The 22,064-nt window shown below is 44.5% G+C and overlaps 1 protein-coding gene across 1 annotated transcript in view; it reads left to right on the plus strand.

The window, feature by feature from the left end:
* DNTT (DNA nucleotidylexotransferase) overlaps positions 1–22,064 on the plus strand; it is a 137,922-nt gene that overhangs the window by 19,783 nt on the left and 96,075 nt on the right. The window contains exon 2 of the mRNA XM_079978454.1: positions 18,832–19,000. Coding sequence (XP_079834580.1) covers positions 18,832–19,000 — 169 coding nt within the window. The remainder of the gene's footprint in view (positions 1–18,831; positions 19,001–22,064) is intronic.

Here is a 22,064-nt window from a genome sequence, read left to right on the forward strand (position 1 = left end):
GGCCTGGTTTTTAGTTTCTTTTGCATTTAGCTCTTGTCTTGGTTTGAATCCTGGTTGGCTGAAGACATTGTAGTGCCTGAGGTGGCTCACAAAGTTAAAGCGAATTGTACCCCAAGGAATTGTTTTGACAACCGCTGCAGAAAATCCCACAAGTGTCTCTCCCTGTCCCTGGCAGTAAAAATACAATAATAAAGTAATAAAAAAAATGCTGCTCTTGCTTGCTAACTCAAAATCAGCTGATTGAGGTAGTCACCTCATTTGCAAATGATATTCCCAGTAAAAGCTCTACATATTGATTACTATCACTATGTTGAGCTATTACTGGAATAACATTTGTGATATTCTTGTTCTTAGTGATTATATCAGATATAACATGTTGACTTGTAGGCACCGTGCAGCATATTTCAGCTTTTTTAATGGTGGTGATAGGGAACAGAAATATATTTTAACTTGCTTTATACCACTCTGAGAAGTTGGGTCTCATTCTAGTTTTCAAGCTGCGCACTGAATTCCTGCTTATGTCAAAAACAAGATTTTCAAGGGCAGTTTATTTGTACGTCCCATGATATTTCAGCCAGGAGCAAATGAAAAGAACGATAATGAATTATTAGTGTATCTATAGTGGTGTAATGAAAAACCGCAGCTGAACCAAATTGCCTCTAAATTATAAAACAGCAAGGACTATTTTTTCTTTCTTTTTGGTTTGAGTTATTTGAAAGCAGAGTTCCAGCTGATAACTACACTAGTCAAAACAAATAGGGTTGTCTGGTATAAATAACTGCTGTTCTCCAAGCAAGTATTTGATGGGCATTAATATCAATTTAAACTGAGAATATGTGAAATTCTAAACAAGGAAATCTATCAGAAGACTGCAGTCCCGATGGTTTTTCGGTGACAGGGGGCCTCTTAAGGTGGAATGGTGAATTCTAAAGCAGCCGTGGGAAAACTGCAAGGCTGCGGAGCCATTTTGTTGTTTGCTAGAACTCTGAGGTCCATGAACCAAAACCAGGTGTGAATTGCTGGTCTGGGTGGTTGAGGGTGTAACGGAAGCAATTGTCTACTTGGCCACATGAGTTATACACTCCAATTGGAAAACAGGCTTTACCAAAGGTGTCATGGACTTCGAAGACACCCGAACTCAGGACTAAAGGGAGAAACGTGCTAAGAGGAAGGCATGCTTGGCAAACCCTCACCATGGTTAACTCCCACCTGGAAACCTTTGTCCCCACTGTGGAAGGAAGTGTGGATCCAGAATTGGCCTCCACCGTCACTTACGGACTCACTGCTAAAACCCTGTTTTGGAAGACAATCTTACTCGACTACGAGTGATCGCCAAAGAAGACAACACTGGGATGACCTGTATGCAACAAGTACAATCTTACATCTGAATTGTACAATCTTACATCAAGAATTCTAACAGCTGATTTTTAGGTGATGGTGGAGCCCTTTTATTAATAGAGATTTGCTTACTTGCTTATATGCTGTAATGTATTGCCTAACAATCTCCCAGTGGTTCTCAGTCTACCATTTGTCTATCTCTATGCTACAGAATATAGGGGTGTCTCTAAGGCTGCCACTACCACAGTGTAATGGCTATGTAAAAGTGAAACACCGCTTGCAGTGGTGGACCAGGATTGAGGCATTGCACTCTCACTGGAGCCTGGCCAGCCAACCCGGGGAAAGACAGAACATACACACTGAGGATCCTCTTAGACAGCATCTGGTCTTCTTGGAAACTGGAAATGGTAGTAGCTCTGTTTAGAGTAGTCCCTATAAGACTCTAGCAAAATCCAACTCTTTCTACAGCCCTGACTTCTTATCTTATGTTTCCGTTAAAGCTGTTTCAAATGCTAGCTGCCAACTGCCACATTATTGTCAGCCATACTGATGCCTTGCAACTGATTGGCCAGGACTGGAACACTTAGGAATTGAGAACGGCTTTACTTCTGACCAAGTAACTGGGTAGAAGGCTGCCAGCACATTGCTCCTTATGTATCTTGGTGTGTGAAAAGGGTAGATTTGTTGCTTAAAATATGGAAATGTGACCATTCAAGGGAAGGGCTGAGGTGGTATCTGGCTTGGAGTGGATTTCATGGTCTGGTCCAGATTCATACATTTGTTCTCACATGTTTGCCATTGACAGTTGGTAAGGAAGCCTCTTCCCTTCCCTTTCTGTGCTTTCTCTCTATGGTGTGGTTTTCTTCATCTGGAGCTAGTTACTTTTGCAGGCAGCTTTGGGAGTGCACCTGCTCTGTTCTTGTGGTATGCTGTAATCTGGATTGTGTATATTGCTCTGTAGGGGCTGGTGGCTGGGTGGCCCTGACTTTGGGGGAAGGTTTGGACAAGGTGACCTCTGAAAGTGACTTTGACTTTTGGATTGTGAACACGCCATACATCTAAAGTGCATGCCTTCTTTGAAAGAATCCTGGGAACTGTAGTTTCTTAAGGGTGCTGAGAATTGTAGCTGCATGAGACCTAAATTATGGTTCCTAAGATTCTTTTGGCCAAGTCACATGCTTTAAATATATGTAATGTATGCAGCTGTAGAAAAATGAGGCTGCAATAGCAGTTCACACAATCATCATCTTCTATATTCTTATTTGTTATTGCTTTCATTCTGTTTTTCTAATCTTAGTGCTTTGACTGATTCTACATTGCTTCTGAAAATTACAAGTGGAAAGTAAATTTGATATATGGGATAATTCCCAATGAATAGCTTTGGTGATTAAAAAGTCACATTATTCAGCTGAAACCCTCTAGGTCACTTATCGTCAGGGGAATCGTTTTCATTATCTAAAAGTTGTTCAGGGTGTTCCTCTACAGCAGATGTGGTAAACACATCCTTGGATGTGATGGGGGTGGAAGGAATCCAAACTTCCCTATTTAAGGCATGAATATTCCACAAAGCTGCCCCAGTTATGTGACTGCTTCCTCTTTCTCACGATTAAAAGGATCATTCCTTTCCTGTCTTTCTGTTTGTCTAAAAATATAATTAAGAATAATCAACCTGGCTTAATAGTAATTTAAGACCTTAACCAAATAAACACAAAAGCACAACCCAAGCCCCAAAGCACTCTCCCTTCCTGTGGTTTCCAGCAACTGTTACTCAGAAGCATTTCTGCTTCCAACCTTGGAGTCAGAACGTAGCCATCATGACTAGTAGCGATTGATAGCCTTTAATTTGTCCAATCCTCTTTTAAAACCATCCAAGTTAGTGGCCATTACTGTCTGCTGTGGCAGTGAGTTCCATAGTTTAACTATTCCCTATGTGAGTAAGTACCATATTTTTTTCTCTATAAGACTCACCTTTTCCCTCCTAAAAAGTAAGGGGAAATGTGTGTGCATCTTATGGAGCGAATGCAGGCTGCACAGCTATCCCAGAAGCCAGAACAGCAAGAGGGATCGCTGCTTTCACTGCACAGCAATCCCTCTTGCTGTTCTGGCTTCTGAGATTCAGAATATTTTTTTTCTTGTTTTCCTCCTCCAAAAACTAGGTGCGTCTTGTGGTCTGGTGCGTCTTATAGAGCGAAAAATACGGTACTTTCTTCCAACAATTATTAATCCACCTCAATAGACTATTATTGTGTCTATGACATGTTTCAGAAATCTGAGGAACCCACCAGTCTGGAAGGGCCCTGAGCTTTATGAGTAAACTTGAATAGGCTTGGGCTGCACAGGACAGAGGAACTGAAAATAATCAGCTGGAGAAATTATATAATCTCTCTCCTGCTAAGACAGCAGCAACATGCAATATTTCTTTGCATCACAGTTAGTTCAACAATAGTTAAATTCCTCCCTTCAGTAGATCAAATGCCTGAGAATATAGCAACGTGGACTGCAATACTAGTTAAGCATGATTTTTCTAAGAACTGCAGCAGCAGCTTTGGGGATCCTTTGGTGTTCCTAGTGCATTCTTGGGCCATTTGGTTCATATTTACAGAATAAGAGGCAGTTAATTGATTCAGAACCTTCACTTGGGAGCAAGAACCTCCTGCATCTCATCTAACAGTTGAACACCTGCTTGGCTCTCTCTAAGGCAAGAGGAAAGGGGCATGTATCTCTTTCAACCTTGTTGTTGCAATTTCTGTTATCTCTCTTGAATGGAGAGTGCAAAGCAGACACCATCCATTTGAACTCTCTAACACTGAACTACAGTTTTGAACCATGTGCTTGCTTCAAAAAACAAAGCCAGCTACAATAAAATGAAGACACTTTACAGAAACTGGACGCTGATATATAAGGAAGAAGATGTTAAGTTGGATCTAGACATAGTCATACTAAGTGGACTGCACTGAAAAAACATCACCTTGTAATCAGTAGCGGACAGCATGGTTGGATGGAGGTGATTATCTGATTTCCCAGCAGGTGAGTCATTGCTACTGTTTTTCAGGTTGGGGAAGGATGAGGCAGTGGCAGGGTTGGTGTGGTGCAAACACACTGGCTCAACAAATCAAGCCTTCCTGCTTGTGTGTTTGCAGCACCCTGATTTCACCTCTACCTCTTGCTTCCCAGTAAACTGTAGTGACTCATCTGCCAGGAGGTCAGGTAAGTCCCTCTGCCCCTAAACACCATCCACTGCTGCTGCTAGCATTGTACACTTTACAGAAACCTGTCATTTATCCCCATGGGAATATAGTCAAAAGAATTACTTTTAAAAGGTGGTATATTTTTTTTACACTGCAAATCTTATTTAAACCCAACACTTTGGGTTGTTTTCATTCATTTCCACTAATTAATATGTATCTATCTTCACGAAGTGTCATATGTTTTCCACCATCAGTGGCACATAATGCATTGTAATCAGTTACTGTTTGGATCTTCATACAACTCTGTTAATCTGGAGAATAATAATAAGACAACACACAGAGAAAAGTGTTTTCAACAAAATTAGCAAAGCATTAATTGAATGTGCACTTTGGAAATGTGGCAATGACGCAGATTTATTAGGTACATGTAGCAGTCTTCTTGATATTTACTGGAGTGTACTAGAGAAAGCATGAAGTCAAGCAGAAAATACTGTTTTAACATAAAATTTCATAAAATACTGTTTTAAGTCAATGAGATATTGGACTGTGTGTTTACATGCTCAATCTTGGTGGCATTGTTTTGTCAGAGCATCAGTAGGGATGTATTTGTTCTGAGATTACATACAAACACTCCCAAAATCATGGAGTTTGTCTGTGCTGGACCCAGGCTTTAGGAACCTTTGGGGAAGAGGGCATCAAGGGACCCTCCTCCTTGCCACTGTTGGCATTGCCCATTCACCTGACCTCTTCTCCTGGGCCTTATCTCATCCAATGGCTGGTCAAAGGGAAATGCAAGGTGAGTGGAGAGAGCTGCTCTTTCTTCTCACTGTTATCAGCTTCCTCACACAGAGGGTGCAAGTGAACAGACATTATCAACAAGGAGGAGTAGGGCTAGGGGTTTCTGGAGTTGGCTGGGGCCTACATGCTGAGGGGTATGTGCTGCCTGAGAGTTGTCTTCAGTGCAGAAGCCAGAAATTAATTGGGCAATGTCTCAGAAATTAGCAGGCTGGTTGAGCAGCATTACATGGGACCCATTTGGCTTCGATGCCCTATGACTCCTTACGATACCTCCTCAGCAGTAGAAGCACACTAAATCAAACAGGTTCAGCAGATATAGCCAAACAAGAACCTGTCTAGTCACATATTATTGGACTACTACTCCCAGCCAGCATGGCCAGCGGTGAGGGATGATGGGAGTTTGAGTCCAACCACAAAAACAACTGGAGGAACAAAGTTTTCCCAACTTATATTTAGAACAAAGGCTTGTGCATATTCTCAATATTTGCTCCTCTCTAGTGCTAGCTTGCCTCTGAAGCCATAATCATTTTAAAGTAGCAGGATAATGCTTTGTTTCTTTAATATCCTACTGCCTGAATGAAACCTCTGTGTGCAGTTTATCATAATTTATACTAGAAAATGCTGGGAGACACTGTCTCCAGAAATAGATACATATGGTATGCTTTTCAGGGGGAGTATTTGCTGATGCAGCAATTAATGTCCAATACATCTGATCAGAGCTATAAGTCATGCAAATCCTTTGTGTGCACCTAGTGGAATCCATATCCTTAGAGCCTGATGTGCTGGTAATATTTTGCTGCGGCCTGGGGCTGCCAACTTAACAATGACAGCAACTACAACTAATTAACACTTTACCCAGACAGAGTTGGATTACGAACAGAAGTTTCAAGCTGTAATGAATGCAGAATCATTCCCTGGTGGTAATAAGAACAGATGCCTGAAGTGATAATAAATTAAACAAAAAGAAAGAAAGAAAACACAGAAAACAACTTTAGAGTACATCTTATTTATCAGTCTTATACCTGGCTTACCGTATATTTATTTGTTTGCATGTGTATGCCTTCGCCCTATTCAAAGCGATATGCACCCCTGTCCCCCGAAAAACCCCATTATCTATAACACATGTATCCCTGTTCTAAATCTGTTCCTCTGAGATTTTAGTCAAAGACAAAGAAAAGGACCGGTGGCAAGCTACTTCTAAACGTGTAGACTTTGGTAGAACCGGCATTGGTAACAGATGGAATGCACAGCAGTAAATAAAAACCAGATCTCAAACGAACAGCAAGTCTCGTAAGAGAAACAAGTGACAGAAGGGCTACAAAAATGACGGGGAAGATATTCTGAGACACTGGAAAATGCTAAGAGTTCTTTACATCTGAGGAAAGAGGTGACAACGTACTTCGAGCCATGTCTTCACAGATCGTTCCAGCCAGTGGCGTAGCGTGGGGGGTGCAGGGGGTGCCAGCCGCACCGGGCGCAACATTTTGGGGGGCGCACTCGCAGCTCTCTGCCCCTACCTGGTTCACACACACTCTCTCACAGTGCTGGTTGTGCGAATCCGAGCTGCCGGGTCGCCGCCCACTGTGCGGAGCGGAGAGAGAGCGAGGGAGGGACTATCTGGGGGAGGGACAGTGCAGCAAGCTTCGGGCCGCGCAGGGCTCTTCCGACGGCGCCGAGCCCTTCGCGGAGGCTGCGTCGCCCGTACTTCAGAAAGCGGTGCGTGAAGTCTCCCCGCAGCGGCTAGCCGGCCCCGGAGCACGTGCAGAGCGCCGATTCCCCCTGGGCGATCCCGGCCGGCCGTCCAGTCGGCGACAGCGCCGGCGCCGCGCTCCTTCCTCCCCGTGAGCGCCCCGTCGAGGGAGGCTGGTCCTCCGAGCCAGGCACGGCCGAGCGCGCCTGCCCGCCTCCTCCCGGCCATCGGGGGAGGGACCCAGGACGGGGAGCCACCCTGGGCGGAGGCGGAGTCGCGCAGGGGAAAGGCCGCCCGCGCTCTCCGCGGCCCTCTGCACATGCTCGCGGGCGCCGCGGCCTCGCTCCTGCGACGAAAACCAGATCCAGGGAAGCTGAGAAAGAGGCTCCGCGAGCATGTGCAGAGCGCCCGCCTGCCCGCCGGGACTGCGCGAGAGAGCCAACGGGCAGGGGGGGGGGCAAGAGTCGCCCGGGCTCCCCGCTTCCTTCTGGAGGGGAGATGGCGCTTGCCCAACCCAAGGCAAAGTGGAGGAAGAAAGTCTCTTCCCGGCTTCGTCCCCTTCCCAATATTCGATTTTTGAAACCTATGTCTAGGGCGGGTTTAGCAGCGAAGAGCTTGGCCGCTCCTTCAAGGGGCCCTGAATCTGGAGACTGCAGGCAAAGCCTCCCCAGTGCCCAAAGGGCGAGGCTGATTTTAGTACTATAAAAATCCAAGGCTCCTAGCCCACCCTCCGCTCTCCGTTTTTAATGGCCCGATGCCTGTAAGTCGCCCTTTGATGGACTTTGAAACCCTCAAAGGGGGCGAGGGAGCAATATTTCCAATCAATCAACAGCCCACCTGAAAAGGAGGGGGGGGAATAATCTGCCTCCCTCCCGCGATGGGAGAACTGGCAAAGGTTCCTTCTGCTTTAACTGAATTAGATTATAAAGGGGGGGGGGTGTTGTCCCTCGCAGAAGGCGACCTTCCTCCTCTCGCTAAAACAAAGCCACGAGGTTCCAGATTGTCTGGATAGCCAACACTGCGATCCTAGAATATATGTAAGTGGTACAAGGTGTTCCCACAATTGCAGAGGAGTGTCCCGGCTGGAGAGTGACAGACGCAAGTCCCGCGAGCCTCAGGAAACAAATCAAGTCAATAAGAACCAGGGAAGCAGGGCAAGGAGTCTCCCTTAGGCGTAAAGAGAGGATTAGAATAAAAGCCTTTACAACAATGAAGGCTATGAATGAGGTGGGGCGAAACCCAAGGAAATGCTGATGGGCGACCTTGCCTAAGAACCTGAGCCTGGCCCCATCAGGGCTGGATGACCCTCAGGTGTTCTGTGTGGGAGCTGTTTTGGAAGACACTAAAATGCGTACATTAGATGCACTAGCACTGAGCTACAGCCCATGTCCAATTGGAGGATATAAATATAAATTCTGTAATTATAAATGAATGGATCTCTTTGTGCTTCCTCTTGGGTCGCAGAGCAGCTCACTTTCTGGTCAGTCATGTCTCCTGTCAATTGGGGACCTGCCATTTTGGATTTTACACCTCTGTGTATCAGAATGCCAATTCCAGCAGGAACAATTTGCAGCAAGGAAATAAAAAGGTAAAGGGACCCCTGACCATTAGGTCCAGTCGTGGCCGACTCTGGGGTTGCGGCGCTCATCTTGCTTTATTGGCCGAGGGAGCCGGCGTACAGCTTCCGGGTCATGTGGCCGCCATGACTAAGTCGCTTCTGGCGAACCAGAGCAGTGCCTATTTACCTATTTATCTACTTGCACTTGACGTGCTTTCAAACTGGTAGGTTGACAGAAGCAAGGACAGAGCAACGGGAGCTCACCCTGTCGCGGGGATTCGAACCACTGACCTTCTGATCGGCAAGTCCTAGGCCCTGTGGTTTAAGCCACAGCACCACCTGTGTCCCAGCAAGGAAATAGTGAGCAAATAAAGGATTCTGCTCCCCCCCTATGCCTCTGCTCCCGACATCACCACCACTCCACGAAATGCAGCTTTCCTGATCTGGAGGGGTCTGTTGGGTGCCTGAGTCATATTTGCTGTCTGAAATAAAGCTTGTCTTCTGGTTCTTATAGCCTGCATTTTGCAAGGCCATTTGTGTTCATTCTTAATCAGATGCACAGGGACATAAACATGAAACAGTTTATTATTCTACCCAAATATCAGTAAGACGGGCCAAAAATAAGTTATAGATGGTGTCAAATGAGAACAATAATCAAACAAATCTCAAGGTGGCATGAATGCAACCAGTGGCGTAGCGTGGGGGGTGCAGGGGGGCCCGGCCGCAACATCTGGGGGTTAGGGTTAGGGTGCACAAATCCACGGGTTAGGGGGCGCAAATTACTTGCCTTGCCCCGGGTGCTGACAACCCACGCTACGCCACTGGTTCCAGCACATGTAATTTTGCACAATTCCCTTGTAAGGGGTGTCTTATTTCAGTCTTCACCCACCTGGTGCCTTCCAGAGGGATTGGGCTACAACTTCCATCAGCCCTGGCCAGCATGAATGGGGGGGGGCACCAGGTAGGCAAAGGCTGCATTGTTTCTTAATAGGTAAAGGACCCCTGAACATTAGGTCCAGTTGTGACCGACTCTGGGGTTGCGGCGCTCATCTTGCTTTATTGGCCGAGCAGGCGTACAGCTTCTGGGTCATGTGGCCAGCATGACAAAGCTGGCGAACTTCTGGCGAACCAGAGCAGCGCATGGAAATGCTGTTTACCTTCCCGCCGGAGTGGTACCTATTTATCTACTTGCACTTTGATGTGCTTTGGAACTGCTAGGTTGGCAGGAGCAGGGACCGAGCAATGAGAGCTATTTTATTAGAAAAGTTGGTTGGATGCTTTATAAGTGTAAAACTCTCTCAAGGTTACTTATGGAATGCAATAACGTACAACAAACACATGGATCTAACACCCTCAGGTCCATGTGTGCCAAAGTCTGTATTGGCCACCTGAGCATTCTGTTGAACTCAGAATCAGAATTGTAGTGTTGGAAGGGACACTGAGGATCATCTAGTCCAGCAGTTTTCAGCCTGTGGGTCCCCAGATGTTGTTGGACTACAACTCCCATCATCCCTGAGCTCTGGCCTTGCTAGCTAGGGGTGATGGGAGTTGTAGTTCAACAACATCTGGGGACCCACAGGTTGAGAAAGGCTGATCTAGTCCAACCCCCTACAACACAGGAATAAGCAGTTGTCTCATATGGGGATCGAACCTGCAACCTTGGCGTTATCAGCACCATGCTCTAACCAAGTGACCTACAGATATTTGTATGTATTCCTGAGTAACCTGTTCATAACTCAGAACATTTCAGATAATGTTTACTGAACATTTCTAAAATTCTATCTAAAGAAAAGCCTACTGGATCAGGTCAGAAACTCATATATTCCAACATCCTGTTCTCATGGCGGCCAACCAGAGAAACCCAAAAGCAGGACTCAAGCAATAACAGCACTCTCCCCTTCTGTGGTTTCCAGCAACTGGTATTCTGAAGCATACAGCTTCCAACCACAGAGACAGAGTATAGCCATCATGCTTAGCAGCCACTGTTAGCCTTTTCCTCCATGAAATTGTCCTCTTTTCAAGCCAATCCACTTGGTGCCCATCACCATAGGTTAACTATGAGCTGTGTGAAGAAGTACTTTTGCCTGCCTTGAATCTTCCAACCTTCAGCTACTTTGGATGTTCCTGAGTTCTAGTGTTATGGGAGAGAGAGAAAAACATTTCCCTATCCACTTTCTTCAAACCATGCATAATTCTACACAATTCTGTCGTGACACTTCTTACATTCTTTAATGTATTTTTAATCTTTGTTGGAGCCACACAGAGTGGCTGGGGAAACCCAGCCAGATGGGCGGGTACAAATAAATTATTATTATTATTATTATAACTAAAAAGGCCAAAATGCCTTTAGCCTTACTTCTCAGGGGAGTTGCTCCATACCCTTCATCATATTGGTAGCTTTTCTTCTGAACTTTTCCAAACTCCACAATTTTCTTTTTGATGTGAAGCGACCACAACTCAACACAGCATTCCAAATGTGGCTACACCATAGATTTTAATAGTGGCATTATAATATTGGCTTTGTGCACCACTACTGGTGGAACGATCTCCCTCAGGAGGTTGCAAATTCTCCTTCCTTGGAGTTTTTAAAGCAGAGGTTGGTTAGCTGTCTATCATGGATGCTTTAGGTGAGAATCCCACAGGGGTCCCTTCCAACTCTGCAATTCTGTGATTCTACCTGCACCTTGAACTTAGCTTGGGAGCCAATTGGCAGCCAGTGCAATTCTTACAGCAGCAGCATAACATGGTGGCGATAGTCTGCACCAGTGAACAGTTGTGATGTGACTAAAACACCCCATCTCACATTCTGAAAAGCTTCTGCCAGTCCAAGTAGACAATATTGCAAAAGAGAGAGGATGAAGGAAGCTCCCTATGTCCCCATTATGTGTAGGACCAAGCTTTATACAGCTTACTGTAAGACTTAGTGGGCTGGGCACAACCTAGCCAAAGTTAGTTGCTATTAATGGTCCAAATGTTTGTGGAACTCTTTTCTCTCTGCCCACAGCCTGGCTATTTGCTTCTAAATAAGCTTGAGTGTTCCTTATCATCCCTGCGCTGCACACAGCACTCAAGCAGCTTCACTTTCAAAAGGCTTAAGGGAAGTCTAAGACACACCCTGTACCACAAACAGTTCTGTGGCCATTATGGTTTTGTACTACTAGTCATGGGTGGTGAAGAGTAAGATATTGCATATGGTGCTGTGACTCAGATAACTGGAAGTTTTGTAGGTTGGCTTCCCGCCAGCCTCTAGACAACTTGGTTCCACACCTGCTGAAAGTGGTCATAAAGGGAGAGTGTTTTTTAAAACTCTAATGTAATATTTGTGTGGTCTTTCAGCATGCATTGGGAATATAACCATCTTTCTCTGTTCATGTATTGATCTGAATATAGGAAATGTGTCCAGTACTCATGATGGTCCACAATATTGCACAGAGCAGTAGTCCATAGGGCATTGACCCATTGGTATATTGTATTGGGTCAAGGGATGTCATGGATCATATGAGATGGAGGTCCTGTTCATTTTGCCACAGTTCTCTTTGTTGTGTATCCTAATTAACTGCCTTTACAGGTTGAGAATATTAAGCCATGATAATAAACCATGAATCTGTAGACTGCGTTTGGCCTCTTCAGAAGAGTTTCTCTAGTACGAGTTGATTGCTCTTGGGTTGTGAATTGTATAGTGACACCCAAGGTAGTGTCAGGATGGCACTCAGTTTTTACTGAGAACACAATTGTGGGCTGCACATTGGACCACCCACATACCTACATACTGCTAAATGGAAAACACCAGGATTGGGAGATGTCTGTGAGGGGTTAGATAAAACAGAACCCTGTGGCAGGAGAGAGAGTAAGGAGAACTCTGTTGTTAGTGGCTAGATCAACCTTGCAGTCAGAGGATAGGATTTTACCAAGTTTCAGTCTCAGTGCTTTGGAAGAGGAAAGCAAATGTGTTTCATTTCTGATCCCCTCCAATTAATTGTAAAGCTTGCACACAAAATCCGTGGCTATTTTTAAAATTTCCCAATAGTGAATGGAGAGGGGGAATTGCTTTGCTTTTCCTGAAGTTGACTCTGCCACAGATCCCGAGCCAAATTGTGCAGCCTGCAAAGTGTTTCAGACTGAGTCAGACTGTTTTCTGAAGCACCAAACTGCAATCTGATCTGAGTCGTGTGGTTGGGGCACACTCCTAGCTTAAGAGAAAGAAACCTAGCAGAAACCTAGCACCATTTCACTGTACTGATGATATTCTTATTTCAAAACCAGCTGAAACCAAAGTTTTCTGAAGCTGCTTCACTATCTCCTCGGACAGATTTTTCAAACAGAATTGGGAGTGACAACTGCACTACCTTTTCTGCTTTCTGACTTTAGAGAAAGTTGTAAAAGTTGCATGAATCACACAGAGTCTGAAAAAAGCCTGGTGTTTTTACTCCCATGTAGCTTTGAGCTTGTGAGCCTGGAAGAGAAATAGAGCAAAATGACATCACTGGATGGTGCCATCAAAAGCTGCCTGTTGGCTGGGCAGACAGACTGAGTGCAAGCTGGTTTTTCTGAGTGAAGCGTTGGTTTAGACAAACAAGACAGAGTCTGCACTGTGTCATGAATATGATCAGAGCTACAGGCCTTATTCCCATGAGGAAGAAGTGGAAAGGGATGCAACTTTCAGCTCCTGTGAGCTACAAAATACAGTTCAATGACATAATCATTTTTATTGTTGAGAAGAAGATGGGAATGAGCAGAAGGACATTCCTGATGGATTTAGCAAGAAGAAAAGGCTTCAGGGTAGAAAATGAGCTAAGGTATGGAAAAAAACCTACCACTCCACCCTCACCATTCATTAGATTCTTTTGTATATAGACTTGGAGCTTAACATCTTTTCTGACAGTGCAGTCCTATGCATGTCTACTCAGAAGTAATTTATCCCAGGTAAGTAGGGATATGGAATTGCAGGCTTGGTTTGCAAGGATGTGCTTAGATATTCTGTAGCTGTCTTTTAGTAATTTTTCTGTCGCTTAAAAGTTTTGGAAATTGACAGGAAGATAACGAAGCAGAGAGATCTGAATTGAATAATAAGTGGAATAAGTGGGCTGTTTAGCAACATTTCTGTGAAACTTCACTTAGCATTCGAGTTACATATTTAGTTTGATGTCTATATAGCTTCAAGGAAATGAATGTTCAAATGCACTCTAGTTCAACAGAGGTGTATTTTGCGTATATGCATAGGCTACAATTCTTGACTGCTGCAAGAAACTAGCAGGAACATAGGAAACTGCACTATACAGGATCACACCATTGGTACATCTAGCCCAGTATTTTCAACACTGGCTGGCAGTGGCTTTCCCGGGTTTCAGGTGACCAAGATAACCTTCATGTGAGTCTTCTTCCTAGCTTTCAGCATAGGATCATAGAACTGTAGAGTTGGAAGGGACCAGATGGACATCTGCAATGCAGGGATCTCGCCCAACATGGGTTTGAACAAACAAGCCTGAGATTAAGGGTCTCATACTCTACCGACTGAGCTCCCGCCTTTCCCCCCTCAATGGGCCTCTAGGCCATTTAGAAAAATTATAGGAAAATGTGGGAACCACAATGATAGTGGCTTCAGATTCAGAAATCCTCCTGAGACAAGTTACTGTATCAGTTCTGAAGCAACAAGAGTCCTTCATTTTACATTACTGCTTCTCAGAAGCCTATTCAGACATTTCATTCTTTTAATGATAAAGGAATAAATTGGTTTCTAAACAATTTTCAGATCACCAGCCTGAACACACACACACACACACACACACACACACACACACACACACACACTTTATCTTCCCCCATTTGTTATGTGCCGACACATCCCTAAACTCTGCACCTAAATGTATTTGTAGAGTTCACTCATAAAATCTTTTATCTCCCTTTCTGCTAGAGTCTGAATAGGCAGTTCTTTCAAATGCACCTTTTAAGAGACTGGTGTGCTTTGGAGTTGAACAGATTTCCATTCTGTCATTATTTTTAAATCTTTTCTGATCCGGACTGAACAGAGTATTGCAAATAAAGGCCTCTTCCTGTGTCTTTTGGGTAAACACAGACATGCTTCTCTTTCTCTTCTGGTACATCATGGTCAATGGCATCCACAACAGGCTGCATGCATTCTTTGCCATCATGTGGCTGGTGACTAACGATTGTCCGACCAGTTGTCCCAGTTGTCTGACCTCTTTTGTCATTCCCATGCTTTAGAGCACCAGTGTAGCAAAATTGCTTTTAATTTTTGCTCTTAATTCTTTCAAATAGAATCTCTCAAGTAGAATATTAGGAGTGCATCTAAAAGAAAAAAAATTCCTTCCAGTAGCACCTTAAAGACCAACTAAGTTAGTTCTAGGTATGAGCTTTCGTGTGCATGCACACTTCTTCAGATACATTGAAACAGAAGTCACCAGACCCTTCTATATAGTGAGCTCACTATATAGAAGGGTCTGGTGACTTCTGTTTCAGTGTATCTGAAGAAGTGTGCATGCACACGAAAGCTCATACCTAGAACTAACTTAGTTGGTCTTTAAGGTGCTACTGGAAGGAATTTTTTTTCTTTTATTTTGTTTTGACTATGGCAGACCAACACGGCTACCTACCTGTAACAGGAGTGCATCTAATTCATCTCGCAATGGCTTTCTGATCTCCTTCCATACCGGCAATGGTTCCTTACCTAACATGATGGTATGATGAAACTTAATCAAACATGCTTGTACAGTGGTACCTCAGGTTACATATGCTTCAGGTTACAGACTCCGCTAACCCAGAAATAGTGCTTCAGGTTAAGAACTTTGCTTTAGGATGAGAACAGAAATCGTGCTCTGGTGGCGCGGCAGCAGCAGGAGGCCCCTTGAGCTAAAGTGGTGCTTCAGGTTAAGAACAGTTTTAGGTTAAGAACGGACCTCTGGAACGAATTAAGTACTTAACCTGAGGTACCACTGTACCTTATTTCCTAACAAATACCAATTGCACATGTAAAAGAATGTGCAGAGATGGTGAAATGTATGTTCCATATGTTGGACTACCATCATCCCAAGCCAACATAGCCAAGGATCAGGGATGATGGGAGTTGTAGGCCAACAATATCTGGAGAGCCATACCTGCTCTAGTGTGACCAAGATACAGAATTCAAACCAAGCCTATGTTAATGGGGGCTGGGGTGGTTCCTGGAGGCTCCATTAAGTTATTTAATCCTTGGCATTTCCAGGCTAGGGAAGATACCTGTGTGTGTGTGTGATGGCAGAGTAATGCCTTTGGAGCAAGGAAAAGGTGGAGAAAGAAAATCTTGCAAATACACTTCATATTGTTAGTGAGGAAATGGAATGCATCACTTTGTTTTCCTGCATCCGTTCTGAATTCACTTCAGCCAAGACCATTTAACCGTCAATTTTAAAATATTGTCAACAATATCTGTGGAAATCCCGCACTTCTTACATTATTTTTTTTTGCCAAGAAGATGATGCAGCTGTAAAAGTATCAGAGGAAACTGTGGCACTGTTGGCTGAGCTGCTGCTGTTGTGAGTGCAGAAATGGCAAAGTTCCCAGATCGTCAGCTTTATACATATACATTAAATATGCACATTTTATATAAAGGGATATAAACCACAGGAAGCAGAAGTTAAACATCTCTAACTGAAATTTGTTGTTGTTGAGACAACTAGGCAGAACCTAGCTCAGTGTTGATAAGAACATTGATGCACAGTGAATCTGATTACTCAGATATGTTTTTAACTTAGGAAACATATCCCATCTTTCCACTAAAAAAACTGAGCTTACAACATCAATGGAAAAATTCAATAAAACATGCAATTAAAACAATTTATAATCCAAAGCAGAAGCAGGATGGCAATTCTTTGGATCCTCCCTTCTATAATATGCCAGACTAGTGGAATTTCAGAACTGGCATTTCAAGATGTATTAGGGTCAAACTGCACATGACCTTCACTGTGTAGTTCTGCCCTTGAGTGCACCATCCCTCTCTCCCCAGTTGCCCTGATAACTGGACTGGGCTCCCAGCAAGCTGGGTAGAGAACTTAATCCTACCCGCCTCCCTGCTGCAGCCTGCAGTTTGCACTGCAAACCAATTTTTCTGTGTCTGTGACAATGAGTCCTGTTCCTCTGAAGTCAGTTATAGGAACATAGTGGTGAGTATTGACCCAGCTCAGGCACATGGTATAGTGACAAAGGCAATAGTTGGTTGTACAGTGTTGTGATGGTTTCATTCCTACCTGCAAGGTCATACTAGGGGGTGGTTCAGTCACGTAATGTTATTCAGTTGTTGTTGTTGTTGTTTAGTCGTTTAGTCGTGTCCGACTCTTCGTGACCCCATGGACCAGAGCATGCCAGACATGTTATTCAGTATTTATTTGTAACTACTGGGAACAGCTGTTTGGCTTTTTGAAGCACCAGGTCATTAGTACAGCTTTGTTTCTCCATTCCATCTGAATCAGGAGAGGCTGCTGCCTGAAATCAGTGACACGGTGCATGAAGACCAATGTACTTACACTGAATTCTGATAAGGCTGTGGGTGGACAGTTCCAGTATCTGGAAATTTTGTGGACAACCTGTTCTGGGAGGGATTGAAATCCTCTGAAAGAACAGGTTCACAGTCTGCGGGAACTCTTGGATTCCAGTCACGTCACTGGAGTCCCAGGTGGCTTCTATGCCTAGAGGTGTTTATGGTCATACTAGGCTGGTTTGGCAGCTACAGCTGTTCCTGGACCAGGGTGGCCAGGGCTTAGTAATCTATGACTTTCGTCTGAACTACTGCAATGCACTTTATGTGGAGCTGCCCTTGAAGACTCTCTGGAGGCTGCAGCAAATGCAGAAATGTAATAAAGACATAATAATTGTTAATTTTTCTGCTCTGCAACATATTCCAGCATTCTCTGGAAGGCGTTGGCTGGTTGTTAGCTGTTGTGGCAAGTCAAGTCACTGTGCCACTGCAGCTAAATTTGATTGATTGGCTCTTGCTTCCATTTGGTAAATTAATGCCTCACCATATATTTCCCATATGGCTTATGCCACATGAAATTATGCGAGATGGTGCTATCCTATTTGGGCAGTAATTTTAGAAACAAGTTTTGGTAAGCGTCTTAAACGGCTTAGCACGCTATCCCCTGAAAAGCACATTGGAAGCACATTTCCTCCTCAATGAATTTTGGGCCCTGTAGTTTATACCTCCCAGAGTTACGATTCCCAGAAACCCTTAACAAACCACAGTGCTCAGAATTCATTGAGGGAAAGAATTTGCTTCAAATGTCCTTTAAAGGTATAGTCACTATGCAGTCCCTGCTCTGCCTAGATTAAACCAGAGGACTGGTATATTGAAGATCACAAGCCTGTGGGCATCAGGCACAAGGCTTGTGCTGGTTTTCAGCTGCCATATGTAGAAGCTCAAGTTGTTGTTGTTGTTGTTGTTGTTTAGTCGTTTAGTCGTGTCCGACTCTTCGTGACCCCATGGACCAGAGAACGCCAGGCACTCCTGTCCTCCACTGCCCCCCGCAGCTTGGTCAGACTCATGCTGGTAACCTCGAAAACACTATCCAACCATCTCGTCCTCTGTCGCCCCCTTCTCCTTGTGCCCTCCATCTTTCCCAACATCAGGGTCTTCTCCAGGGAGTCTTCTCTTCTCATGAGGTGGCCAAAGTACTGGAGCCTCAGCTTCACAATCTGTCCTTCCAGTGAGCACTCAGGGCTGATTTCCTTCAGAATGGAGAGGTTTGATCTTCTTGCAGTCCATGGGACTCTCAAGAGTCTCCTCCAGCACCATAATTCAAAAGCATCACTTCTTCGGCGATCAGCCTTCTTTATGGTCCAGCTCTCACTTCCATACATCACTACTGGGAAAACCATAGCTTTAAGTACAGACAGCTTATTGAGAAATACCAGCAGTGGCATTGCTTGAAGGGCTTAACCCAACTGTCTCTTAACTGTTATGAAGCTCCAAGTCAATGAACAGGCGCACCGTTAATTCTCAAGGCTGTCAGGTAACCTTAAGGAGGCTCTTCATTGCAACAGCATGTGGGCAGGCCAAATATTTTCAGTGCTGCAGGCAATGGTGGGGAAAAAATATGTGCCTTAAGGGCATCAATTAATACTGAGCGTCAGAGGACAGTCTAGTCTGAAGGTGTCATCGAAAGCATCGTGGCGTCAAATCACTTCCCCCTGTTCATTTTGGGGACAGCAAAATTCCAGGTTATTCCTGATAACTGAGAGAAACACTTTTTTCTTTGTTTCTTTCCTAGTGATTCTGTCACACACATTGTGACTGAGAATAATTCTTGCGCTGAGATCTTGAAATGGCTACAAGCACAGAAGGTGGAGGACAGTGCGAAATTCAGGATCCTGGACGTCTCGTGGCTGACAGCCTGCCTGGAGGCGGGAAGGCCGGTGGATTCAGAGAAATATCGGCTTGTAAGTAAAGTGGACTCAGTGTGAGATCAACAGGCTGGGCAACATGTTGGAAAAGTCAAACCACAAATAATGGATGATTGGGCCAGAATTCTTAGGTTTAAATGGATTTGAAGGCTGGCTTCATTGAATCCAAAGTGGCTGAAATCCAAGGTACTTAACTTGCTTGTTGGATCACAGCCGGACTTGGCTTACCTAATTTATTCTCCTGCCAAAACATGGCTTAGGGTTGTTGTTCTTCTCTGTGGAAGCCCCCTGAGAAACATGAAGCAAACAGATAATGGCCTAGAGTCAATGCTGGTACACATGATCTTCTCTGCCCTTCTGACCACCCACCTCCATAATTTCCCTGATATCCAGCTGTGATGATCTTGGAGCATATTTGTATGGAAAAGCAGCATACAAATTTAAATAATAAATAAATAATCTATAGCAAAGTACATGGTGGTGCGCATGTAATCACCAAATGCCAAACTCCGGGTTGGTCAGCTTTTGGGTGGGTAGGGGGCTGCTGCCACTGAGACCAGGTGATGTATCCTTTTCTTTTTTAAAAACACATTTTCTGTCATTTATCTACATACAGAGAAGTGGACTCTCCCATTTCCCACTTCTTCTCCCAGTCTCTCAGCCTGGGAGACCCTTTCCACCCTGCCTTTCATGTAGGGAGGTCAGTCATGGATCCTAAGCCCCTTCATTCTGCTGACATGTCCCTCAAAGCGGGACTGAAGACATAGGAGCCAACTCCTAGGGGCCAAGGTCCCTTCGCCCCCTCCCCTAAAATATTTGAGGGGGCCAGGCCAAAACTGAGGGGAATTCCCATTCAAATGGTGTGTGTGCGCCATGTCATGTGATCAATTATGCAGGGCAGGGCTTAACCCCCCCCCCCAATATTTTGTTCAAGTTGGCACCCTTGACTGAAGATGACATCAGCCCTGGAGCTAATCATTCCCTTCTTTTGTCATCAATGGAAGAGGGAAGTGGAAAACATAGTGGTAGTAAATTGCCCTATCTCATGTCCTGATCATAGCTAGCCAACAGAACAGAGGACATGGTAGTAGCTTCTCAAAGCTCCCCCCCATCCACCCAACCCCTCCCCCACTGAAATATTGCTCTGTTGCAGAATGCTTTCAATGCAGGAACTTTCAATTTGTGTGTGAGCACAACATTAACTCTCCAATCCGTCTTGAACATTATAGCACTGTCGTTTTTCCTATAACTTCATGCCCCAAGCCAGAGAACCACACCAGTAATTATATCTGCACAGCTGAGTTTGCGACTTACTTCCTCGCCCCCGCCCGCCCAGAACAGCAGCCCCCACCACAAGCAAGACACTGTTCTTATTCATTTAAGCCTAATGCAGCTCTGTGGATATCTTGAAGAAAGTAATTGCTTAATAGGAATTAGGACAGCCCTGCTATTGAAACTCCTTATGTGTAGTCCTCATCCCATGTCAATTACAATGCCCAAAGAATGGGCATAAAAAGCAGGAGCAATTTCTGCCATCATGGCAAGCTCAGCAAGTGCCATCATGACTACAGGAGGGATTGCAAGGCTGTCCAGCTACAAATGTGAATGCTGTGCTTTAAGAGATTGTGGGTGTGAGCAAGTCTGAGGATAATTACATGGAGAGAACAGTGGCAGCACCGTTAAGTGTAAACAAGCTGTTAATGTATAGTATCACTTCAGTCTTTTTGTTCACAGAACCTGGATGGCTCATAGTTGGAGAATGCTAGAATTAGTTCTTGTGAGTGCAGAGCCAGAGAATGACAACTGATCAAGAAATATGGATCTGACATCATCAATAATTTAAACGCTCTGCTGAGATGCAAGTCTCTATCACCTGAGCAGATAAAAAAATATATTGCAGTTTCCTAATTTCTTCAGGATATTGCAAGGCCCAGATTTCTTTGGGATATTGCAGTTGACTGATTTGTTCCAGATATTGTGATCGTTCTGTTGCACATCCTGGATAATTTGCTAAACTTTATTTAACAACTCTGTTTTGGGTGAGTCCTAAGCATGTGTCTAAAATCAAGTTGACAATCCAAGTCTTGTGTTAGCAAAATCCACATGTGCCCACCAGATGGCGATATTGCTCTCAGGCACCAGACGTTGTACAGCGCTTATATTATTTTTTTAAAAAATATTGCCAATGGAATTGTTGAAGAAAAGAATATAGCCAATACTTTGGATAATGCCTGTTTATATCAATACATTTGTTGATTTATACAGGTTAAGCTTTGGTATTGGCTTACAAGGTCTGTGCTAAAAGATTAAAAGCTCAGGGAGAGATGATGTAATGCAGGAACAGGTAACGAAAATCCCTCTGTGTGTGCATGCATGCATGTATGTGAGTGCACACACACACACACACAGAGAGAGAGAGAGAGAGAGAGAGAGAGAGAAAGAGAGAGAGAGAGAGAAACTCAGTAATATTATATACATTTTCATAACAATTAAGGGATTTGATGCATAATAACCGAGCTTTCCAAGGTTATGGTAGCAATTTCTCTCAACTGTGCTACTTATGGCCCAAACCACAGGACAGGTGTCAAAGATTTGAGATGGTTAGTTCTACTCAGAGTTGACCCATGGATAATGATGGCCATCATGTATGGTGTGGATCTGGCCATAATTTTAATTTCAATGGACCGACCAAGCCCAGGAAGCTTCTGCCTGGTTTAGGGAGGGAGGTGTGATGCAGTGATGGGGTCCAAGAGCCCCCCTGCCCGGTTTTGGGAAGGAGGCAGCAGGGTCCTAGCATTCTGTCAGAGGCCTGGGAAGCATCAGCCAGGCTTAGAAAAGGAGGCTCAATGCTCACACATACATTATGATGTTGTGATATTGCCTCCCCAATCACCCTCACAAGCTGGCGCCTCTGTCCCTAACTGCTCGCCTACAAAAAATTTCACCACACACCACTGTTTCCTTCCTCAGGCTGTGGCTTCTCTCAGACCTGATGCAATGCTTTATGTGCTGCAACACAATCCTTTTCTCTATGGCTTAAAACAGGGGTCAGCAAACTTTTTCAGCAGGGGGCCGGTCCACTGCCCCTCAGACCTTGTGG

This window comes from Podarcis cretensis (genome assembly GCF_951804945.1).
Source record: "Podarcis cretensis genome assembly, chromosome: 5".
Lineage (NCBI taxonomy): Eukaryota > Metazoa > Chordata > Lepidosauria > Squamata > Lacertidae > Podarcis > Podarcis cretensis.